Source organism: Nerophis ophidion, linkage group LG03 (genome assembly GCF_033978795.1).
Source record: "Nerophis ophidion isolate RoL-2023_Sa linkage group LG03, RoL_Noph_v1.0, whole genome shotgun sequence".
Lineage (NCBI taxonomy): Eukaryota > Metazoa > Chordata > Actinopteri > Syngnathiformes > Syngnathidae > Nerophis > Nerophis ophidion.
Window position 1 is genome coordinate 15722826 of NC_084613.1, and position 10455 is coordinate 15733280.

At 42.0% G+C, this 10455-nt stretch overlaps 1 protein-coding gene across 1 annotated transcript in view; it reads left to right on the forward strand.

Moving 5' to 3' along the window:
• The first annotated feature begins 1566 nt into the window (after positions 1–1566).
• The window catches only part of dldh (dihydrolipoamide dehydrogenase), a 15816-nt gene continuing 6927 nt past the window's right edge, over positions 1567–10455 (forward strand). The window contains exons 1-7 of the mRNA XM_061894386.1: positions 1567–1725; positions 6171–6246; positions 6341–6418; positions 9564–9634; positions 9714–9783; positions 9860–9960; positions 10044–10187. Coding sequence (XP_061750370.1) covers positions 1687–1725; positions 6171–6246; positions 6341–6418; positions 9564–9634; positions 9714–9783; positions 9860–9960; positions 10044–10187 — 579 coding nt within the window. The 5' untranslated portion in view covers positions 1567–1686. The remainder of the gene's footprint in view (positions 1726–6170; positions 6247–6340; positions 6419–9563; positions 9635–9713; positions 9784–9859; positions 9961–10043; positions 10188–10455) is intronic.

The following is a 10455-nucleotide window of genomic DNA, read 5'->3' on the forward strand; positions in this document are numbered from 1 at the left end:
CGTGGAGGAGGGGGAAAAAAAGTTCAGCCCGGCCCGACCGGCTGCCTTCGCCTCGTCAAGAAACGTAGCTTCCCTCAGAGACACTGGCGGTCACCACACCCGTGGCCACACCCCTCCGACTTTCAGGCACGACTTTATAATCTCACTAAAACACTAGCAACACAATAAGCAGATAAGGGATTTTCCAGAATTATCGTAGTACATTTGTCTAATAACATCTGAATCGCTCCCACTGTATAGTCTTTTTTTTTCTTCTAGTCCTTCACTGTCACTTTCCTCATCCACGAATCTTTCATCCTCGCTCAAATTAATGGCGAAATTGTCGCTTTCTCAGCCCGAATCGCTTTCGCTGCTGGTGGCCATGATTGTAAACAACGTGAGGATGTGAGGAGCTCCACAACCCGTGACGTCACGCGCACATCGTCTGCTACTTCCGGTACAGGCAAGGCTTTTTTATTAGAGACCAAAAGTTGCGTACATTATCGTCGATGTTATCTACTAAATCATTTCAGCAAAAATGTGGCTATATCGCAAAATGATCAAGTATGACACATAGAATGGACCTGCTATCCCCGTTTAAATAAGAACATCTCATTTCAGTCTGCCTTTAAATTGTGCCTGGAAAATATAATTTCACTTACATTGCCTTCTTATAGTTGTCAGAACTTTGGTAATAGTGGGACAAGCGGTATGGAAGTGAGGCGGTTGCGCCGTGACGTCATATTCGGGCGCCGCGCTGTCAGGTTTCGGTGAGAAAATTGTGGTAATAAGTCGGCTCTTACCGTAGACATGAGCGGAGCTTGCGTCGTTCCTCGTGCACCTGTGAAAGAGGCAGCTGCGGACTCTCTTGCCTCCTTCATCCGGCCGCCCCCGAACGTGGGATGCCTCCACCGTGGAGGAGGGGGAAAAAAAGTTCAGCCCGGCCCAACTGGCAGCCTTCGCTTCGCCTCGTCGAGAAACGTGGCTTCCCTCAGAGACACTGGCGGTCACCACACCCGTGGCCACACCCCTCCTACTTTCAGGTACAACTATATAATCTCACTACAAAACTAGTAACACAATAAGCAGATAAGGGATTTTCCAGAATTATCCTCGTAAATGTGTCTAATAACATCTGTATAGTCTTTTTTTTCTCTTCTAGTCCTTTACTGTCACTTTCCTCATCCACAAATCTTTCATCCTTGCGTAAAACTAATGGGGAAATCGTCGCTTTCTCGTTCCGAATCGCTCTCGCTGCTGGTGGCCATGATTGTAAACAATGTTCAGATGTGAGGACCTCCACAACCCGTGACGTCACGCGCACATCGTCTGCTACTTCCGGTACAGGCAAGGCTTTTTTTATAAGCGACCAAAAGTTGCGTACTTTATCGTGGATGTTCTCTACTAAATCCTTTTAGCAAAAATATGGCAATATCGCGAAATGATCAAGTATGACACATAGAATGGACCTGCTATCCCCGAATAAGAAAATGTCATTTCAGTAGGCCTTTAAATTGTGCCTGGAAAATATAATTTCACTCACATCGCCTTCTTATAGTTGTCAGAACTTTTGCAATAGTGGGACAAGCGGCATGGAAGTGAGGCGGTTGCGCTGTGACGTCATATTCGGGCGCCGCGCTGTCAGGAGTCCTTGGCTGCCCGGCCTGCTTGAGGTTATAACGTCGACGTGACGAGCAAACAGCAAAAATGCAGAGCTGGACACATTTATATCGATCTCTCGCCACGGTAAGAAGTCAACCAACCGGCCCGATCGGCTTACACTTAATGTCGGCTTTGTAAAGTGAAGACGGCCTGGTCGCTGCTTGTTTGATATTGTCGCACTTAGCATACGTGCTAATAACACCGGAGTCCGCTACGAAAACACGCTTTTAGCTTTTACCACGGCGGCGAACAAAATATCGACTTTATTGTGTGTTATTTTTATCATTATGTTATTTATAATTATGTTTGGCTTTATACGGCATGGTGACAGTGTCTAAATGTCGCGTATATAACTTCCTAAAGTTGACGTGTATTTTTTAAATGTTTTCCATTGTACCGCCCCAAATGCCTTCAAATGTTTGCAAGTATTGTTGTTGGAAGACAATAATATTGAATTAATATCTGAAAGTTTTACACTACAAGTAATCCAACATAACTCCGATGACAGCTAGTTATCCTAGCTGGTTAGTATAGCCTCGCAAAGGTTACCTAAGTGGGTGTTACCAAATAATGTCGCAGGTTAATTTGAGAGAAAGATTTTTTCGGACGCTGAATTTATGTCAGTGATTATTACACACAATAATATTTTGCTTAAAGGCCTACTGAAATGAGATGTTCTTATTTAAACGGGGATAGCAGGTCCATTCTATGTGTCATACTTGATCATTTCGCGAAACTGCTTTATTTTTGCTGAAAGGATTTAGTAGAGAACATCGACGTTAAAGTTTGCAACTTTTGGTCGCTCATATAAAAGCCTTGCCTGTACCGGAAGTAGCAGATGATGTGCGTGTGACCTCACGGGTTGTAGGGCTCCTCACAGCCTCACATTGTTTACAATCATGGCCACCAGCAGCGAGAGCGATTCGGACCGAGAAAACGACGATTTGAGCGAGGATGAAAGATTTGTAGATGAGGATAGTGAGAGTGAAGGACTAGAAATAAATTAAAAGATAAAGGCGAGGGCAGTGGGAGTGATTCAGATTTACTAGGTTAATCCTGGAAAATCCTTTTTGTGCTTATTGTTTTAATAGTGTTTTAATGAGATTTTAAAGTTTGTAAAGACATTACTGAAATGAGATTTTCTTATTCAAACGGGGATAGCAGGTCCATTCTATGTGTCATACTTGATCATTTCGCGATATTGCCATATTTTAGCTCAAAGGATTTAGTATAGAACATCAACGTTAAAGTTCGCAACTTTTGGTCGCTCATATAAAAGCCTTGCCTGTACCGGAAGTAGCAGACGATGTGCGTGTGATGTCACAGGTTGTAGGGCCAGTGTTTCCCACAGGTCAGGCATCTTTTTGTGGTGGTGTGGTCGGGGGTCGTGGGGGGGCAGCGGTGGCGGCGGCGATGACCTACAAAAACGCGGGGTTGGAATATAATTACAACACTTTATGTACATATTTATATAATATTTACATATTGATATAATATGTAACTACAAGCTCCATTCACTGCGATGAGGTGGCGACTTGTCCAGGGTGTACCCCGCCTTCGGCCCGATTGTAGCTGAGATAGGCGCCAGTGACCCCAAAAGGGAATAAGCGGTAGAAAATGGATAGATGGATGGAAGCTCCATTCACAGACAGAGTCCCATTGCTTTTATGAGCGGTCGAGCAAGTCAAAAGCTGAAAAAAAAAAAAAAAAATGTATTTTTTTTATTTATATATATTTTTTTGGTGGCTGTAATTCTTTCGTGGCGGGCCGCCACCACTAAGTGAATGTGTGGGAAACCCTGAAGGCTCCTCACATTGTTTACAATCATGGCCACCAGCAGCGAGAGCGATTCGGACCGAGAAAACGACGATTTCACCATTAATTTGAGTGAGGATGAAATATTTGTGGATGAGGACAGTGAAAGTGAAGGACTACAAAAAAAATAAAAAGATAAAGGCGAAGGCAGTGGGAGCGATTCAGATGTTATTAGACAAATTTACTAGGATAATTCTGGAAAATCCCTTATCTGCTTATTGTGTTACTAGTGTTGTAGTCAGATTATACTGTCGTACCTAAAAGTCGGAGGGGTGTGGCCACGGGTGTGGTGACCGCCAGTGTCTCCGGTGGGAGGAGGTAAGAGAGTCCGCAGCTGCAGGAGGACGCAAGCTCCGCTCATGTCTACGGTAAGAGCCGACTTATTACCGCAATTTTCTCACCGAAACCTGCCGGTTGACATGTGGTCGGGAACCGTGTTCGCTTGACCGCTCTGTTTCATAGTAAAGCTTCAACTTCGGGAATGTAAACAAGGAAACACCGGCTGTGTTTGTGTTGCTAAAAGCAGCTGCAATACACCGCTTCCCACCTACATCTTTCTTCTTTGACGTCTCCATTATTAATTAAACAAATTGCAAAAGATTCAGCAACACAGATGTCCAGAATACTGTGTAATTATCCGATTAAAGTAGACTACTTATAGCTGGGATCTGGCTGGAAAAATATGTCTGCTACAATCCGAGACGTCACACGCACGCGTCATACTGACGTTTTCAACAGGATACTACGCGCAAAATTTAAAATTGCAATTTAGTAAACTAAAAAGGCCGTATTGGCATGTGTTGCAATGTTAATATTTCATCATTGATATATAAACTATCAGACTGCGTGGTGGGTAGTAGTGGGTTTCAGTAGGCCTTTAAATATTCGTTGCCTCAAAACTCTATACCCACTTCCGGTAGTTTAAGACCAAAGCATCTCATTGGCTGGTTCCGAGACAGGATTAATTTACTGGAAGTGAGTATTTCATTTTATTTGTATTTTTTTTATTTTTATTGAATAACAAACAGACATTTATAATTCACACAAAAGTCAAGGCATTTTCAACATCAAGGAAAGTAAACAAAAGCAGATACTGAGAGTATTAAATATTGATAAATAATATGGAACAAAAACAAAAGACAAAAAGGGCTAACTAAATCCCTTTTAAATGTTTTTAACAAAGATGTCAATTTAAGAGCTTTTGTACTCATAATCATCCTCCAAGATTTGATTGATGTATGTAAACCTTTAAGCCATATAGAAAATGTAGGCCTTACTTCATAAATCGACATTTATCCATTCATCATCTTCCTCCGCTTATCCGAGGTTGGGTTGCGGGGGCAGCAGCCTAAGCAGGGAAGCCCAGACTTTCCTCTCCCCAGCCACTTCGTCCAGCTCTTCCCGGGGGATCCCTTGGCATTCCCAAGCTAGCCGGGAGACATAGTCTTCCCAACGTGTCCTGGGTCTTCCCCGTGGCCTTCTACCGGTTGGACGTGCCTTAAACACCTAGAATTTTTTTTTTTTGCCTGGAGCATAATAATGTTTACTAACATTTCTATGTTGCAGTCGTCTATAAAAATACCGGTTGTTTACTATAAGTCACGATTGGTTAGGGAACGACCAATCTGAGGCAAGATAGGGCGGGTCATAAAACCAGAAAGGGAAATCACAAAGTGCCTGCCTGCAAATGTATTTTTTTTATTCTGAGTTTGATACATTTAGTATTATTTGCACAGCTATATAATTTTTTGTATGTATAAATAATGTTTTTGTATTCTATATATGTTATGTAATTCTGTACTACTCAAACAGTTTATTTTAATACCTATCTTGACTAACTGGGTTTATAAAAGTGCCATTGACTGTTTACAGTACAGTTGTCATTCACTTCAATTTCACTGAATATCGCTCAAAAATGATAATCTTTGTGTATACTTTCACTGAAAAATATATCGAATATTGAGTTTAAGTCAAAATATATCGAGATATACTTTTTCGTGCATATCGCCCACCCCTAATATATGTGTTTCTTTGTCAGAATGAAATTCTGTACAAAAATAAATAACAGACATTTGTATTAACATTGAACATATTGCAAACATGTTTTAATCAAATTTAAATATTTCAGTGCAGTTTTTAAAAAAAAAAAGCTTTTGTTATTTCTGAAAATGAAAAGTCTTCATGTTCAGTCAATGCTATCAAAAATAAGGAAATAATAAATGGAGTTTTGTTTTGGGGCGGCATGGCGTAGTGGGTAGAGCGGTCGTTCCAGAAACCTGAGGGTTACAAGTTCGCTTCCCACCTATTGACATCCAAATCGCTGCCGTTGTGTCCTTGGGCAGGACACTTCACCCTTTGCCGTCCGGTGCCGCTCACACTGGTGAATGAATGATGAATAAATTATTGGTGGTGGTCGGAGGGGCCGTAGGTGCAAACTGGCAGCCACGCTTCCGTCAGTCTACCCCAGGGCAGCTGTGGCCACAGATGTAGCTTACCACCACCAGGTGTGAATGAATGATGGGTTCCCACCTCTCTGTGAGCGCTTTGAGTATCTAACAATAGAAAAGCGCGATATAAATCTAATCTATTATTATTATTATTATTATTGTATTTGGACCAGACCTTCCAGGACACATCAATTGCGTATGTAACTGACACTTGAGTGTAGTACCTTTTTATGGTGATAATAATATTGTTGTTTTTTCGCGTCACAGCGGAGTAATCACCTCCCCTGCAAGCTGCACGGAGCTGGAGGGCTCTCCGTCCGCACATACGCCGACAAAGCAGCAAGTAAGATAACACAATCGCTTGTGCTCTGCTGTCCAAAGTGTAACAAATACCACCTGTCTTTTCACCTCGGACACGTGTTTTTTTGTGTCTGCAGTCGAGGCAGATGTCACGGTGGTCGGTTCCGGTCCCGGCGGCTACGTCGCCGCCATCAAGGCAGCACAGCTCGGCTTCACTGTAAGTTGCGTCCCACTTGGTTGGGACAGTCATATTTACAATGTGTGAGAAGCGGTATATGATGGCAAATATTAAAAGGGCTGTGGGTCTGGATGAATTTGTGCCTCATTCCTGTGCGAATCCTGCGTGTGGCGGAAGCATTAATGAGTGGGGGTTGGGTAATATACCCATGACTTGCTGCAGTGTGCTCAAACAACCACTAGGTACCATCTTTTTCTCTTTCAGCCCCATCAGGTTGGTAGTGCATGCTCTCCCGTCCAAAGGCAAAAACTAGTAACTCACTTCTAGCTGATTTTGAGAAAATAAAAGAAAACCAATCTATCTTGATGCTGTCTTACAAAGCTCTACAAAGTCATCAAACGTATAGATGTTTTCTTGAGCTTTCATTTGATTGATTGAATCTGCTCTCATCAACGTGTGCCCTTTCTCCAGATATTTTATCACAATCTCGGGTGGGCCCCATTCTGCGTTTGCACATTGGGCAAGAGCTGTGTACAGCGTCCAGTTTTTATTTTGACCTCCACAGTTATCTGCCCAAAAGAGTATGCAAGGGGAAGAATCAAGAACAATACATTTAATGAAGGTGCTTGCAACGTCCTGGGCCAATCTTCCAAATATCCCCTCGTGCCATAATATCACATAATCAGGTTGACCGTCGGCCCCCATTCGTGCAAATGTCTCATTAAAGACAATAAGGCGACTGACAAAGAAGCTTCGATTGGTCCCTTGAGATACTAGGTTTTTCTGTTGTATCTACGTGGTTATGTGGTAGTTGCTAGGTCCTGCCATGCGCGTAACAGCTTACTTACGGAACAAATTACAATATCGCATACACTAATCTAAAGCATATCACCTTGGAACTCCAAAATTATTATCAGTTTTGCCTTTGGACGGGAGTTCTTCACCCACGCTTTTAGTGAGGGATGAGGCAAAACCTAATCCAGACCTGCTTGTGCCACGTGGTAGTGTAATAAGTGTTAATTAAGGACACCATAGTGTGTTAGCCTTGATGCTACACTTTAACCAGTTTCAGTAAGCCCTAACGTGTGTGTCGCTTTAATGCTAATGAGCTTTGTTTGTCATTGATAGTGTGCGCGTCCCCAGGGGGCGCTAATGTGTACTTTTGGCATATAGATTGTAACTGTGCACTTGTATCACGCAATAGATGTCACGTATCGCACACAGCAGGGCTATTTAACTATATAAGGAAGAGGACCGCAGTTTCAAGAGCCTAAGGGCTCGGGGCCGGACGTCAAAATCTGGATGTTTCGGCAGAAAGTGCCCCCTTTGCGAATGCATTTACTTATAAATGTAAATGGGTTATACTTGTGTGGCGCTTTTCTACCTTCAAGGTACTTAAAGCGCTATTTCCACATTCATCCATTAACACACACATTCACACACTGATAGCGGGAGCTGACATGCAAGGCCCTAACCACGACCCATCAGGAGCAAGGGGTGAAGTGTCTTGCTCAAGGACACAACGAGGTTGGTAGACGGTGGAGATTGAACCAGGAACCCTCAGGTCGCTGGCACGGCCACTCTCCCAACCGCGCCACCCCCACTTATTTACCAAGTAAACACATAGTCTCGCAGAATGCACTGTCAACACATTTTCTGCTGGCTACTCGTTTCCAGCGTGTGCCGCTAGACAGATAGTTAGCAGCACGAAGAAACAGAAGCTCCAGAAGTTTAGTTGAAGATTGATGTGTTCTTCTTTTGAATTATTTCTCTTCCCTAGGTTTTATTTCTTTACACTTCTTCCTCAAGTTAGGTCCGTAAGACTGCAAATATAAACATAAAGTAAAAATGTCAAAAGTTTTGTGTATTTTACATAAATAAAATAGGTTTCGTGTTAATATATTCACACGGTAAACTACAGATGTTTACGCATATAGAAATTAAAAATTATCTCCGTCAGTGGTTCTCAAATGGGGGTACGCGTACCCCTGAGGGTACTTGAAGGTATGCCAAGGGGTTAGTGAGATTTTTTAAAAATATTCTTAAAATAGCAACAATTCAAAAATCTTTTATAAATATATTTATTGAATAACACTTCAAGAAAATATGAATGTAAGTTCATAAACTGTGAAAAGAAATGCAACAATGCAATTTTCAGTGTTGACAGCTACATTTTTTTGTTGACATGTTCCATAATTATTGATGTTAAAGATTTTTTTTTTGTGTGAAGAAATGTTTAGAATTAAGTTCATGAATCTCTTTTACAATCGCCAAAGAGGGCACTTTAAGTTGATGATTACTTCTATGTGTAAAAATCTTTATTTATAATTGAATCACTTGTTTATTTTTCAAAAAGTTTTTAGTCATTTTTATATATTTTTTTCCAAATAGTTCAAGAAAGATCCATACAAATAAGCAATATTTTGAACTGTTATACAATTTATTAAATCAGAAACTGTTGATATAGTGCTGTATTTTACTTATTTGTCTCTTTTTTTCAACCAAAAATGCTTTGCTCTGATTAGGGGGTACTTGAATTAAAAAAATGCTCACAGGGGGGTACATCACTGAAAAAAGGTTGAGAACCACTGATCTACGTCAAACATTGCACGCAATGAATGTGGCTCATCACAATTAAACCAAAAGTGTAGCATTTTTTCCCTCTACTGGTCAAATTTAGCGCTACATGTATTAAATGAGCTTTGATCGCCAAAGTAAAAAATTAATACTTTGTTGTCCAATCGTTAAATGTTCCGATTCAAGCAATTAATTTGGATTTTTTTCCCGGGTTGAATTAGTAGTCTTCTTCGACTCACCCCACAGCTGCTTCATTGTGACACATGTGACTTGCTGCCGCCCCCTGCAGGGTGACCGGAGTACTGCATACATGACTCGCCTTAGTTTTAATGGTTTCATCAAGCTTCGTTGGGCCAAATGAAAAGCTTTGGGGGCGTCAATTTTCTATTTTCTTGCCATACAGGAACGTAACATAAGAGAGTGGGACAGGAAGATACAAGCGTTAGCAATGTGAGCTACATGTTAACATTACATTTTAGCGCCATGCTAGTTAAGCATGTTCATAGAATAAAGATGAAATGTAACAGACTGGCAGGTTGTTAACAAAACTCTATTTTACGATGTGTAGCAAAGCCTGCTTCTTTTGTCTAATTTTGTGTCTTCACAGACAGTTTGTGTGGAGAAGAACCCCACACTGGGCGGAACCTGCTTGAATGTCGGCTGCATCCCCTCCAAAGTAAGCGTTTTCTATTACTGCTTGTATTATTTTTGCTAATAACATCACATGACGCGTGACGTTTGCTCAACGTGCGCAGGCTCTGCTGAACAACTCCTACCTGTACCACCAGGCCCACGGCAAAGACTTTGAGAGCAGAGGCATTGAAAGTAGGTCACTTGCATCAGGGCAGAGGGCATGCTGGGTATTTTGTGCAGGCTCAAGTGACGCCGTGTTTCGTTTCAGTCTCGGGGATCTCGCTCAACCTGGAGAAGATGATGGGCCAGAAAAGTGGGGCGGTCAAAGCGCTCACCGGCGGCATCGCACATCTCTTCAAACAGAACAAAGTGAGACCTCTTGTCTTTCTTTTTTTTTGACGGTCTGCGTTTAGCCATTTCCACAAACACTGCGACCTGTTTTTTTGTGTCAGGTGACCCACGTCAACGGTTTCGGCAGAGTGACTGGCAAGAACCAGGTGACGGCCACAGTGGATGATGGCAGCGAGCAAGTCATCAACACCAAGAACATCCTCATCGCCACCGGTTCCGAAGTCACGCCCTTTCCTGGAATACAGGTGCGTCCGCGGCTTCTGTTTGGGAAATTATTCCTATTAAATAAAAACATGTCCAGGGGAAAGCCAAGGTCTTTTAAGTATTTATTTGAGTTCTGAAATAACATCAGTTTGCAGAGAAGCAAGTCTATGCTGCTAACAGAAGAAAGAACTGAGGGACAAATAAATCTTTCAGATTCAGAAAATGGGAACTTTTTGGTTAAATCTGGGAACGGCAATAATACAGCATCAATCACGCAATAAACCCATTTGGACCGTAACTTTTGACCAA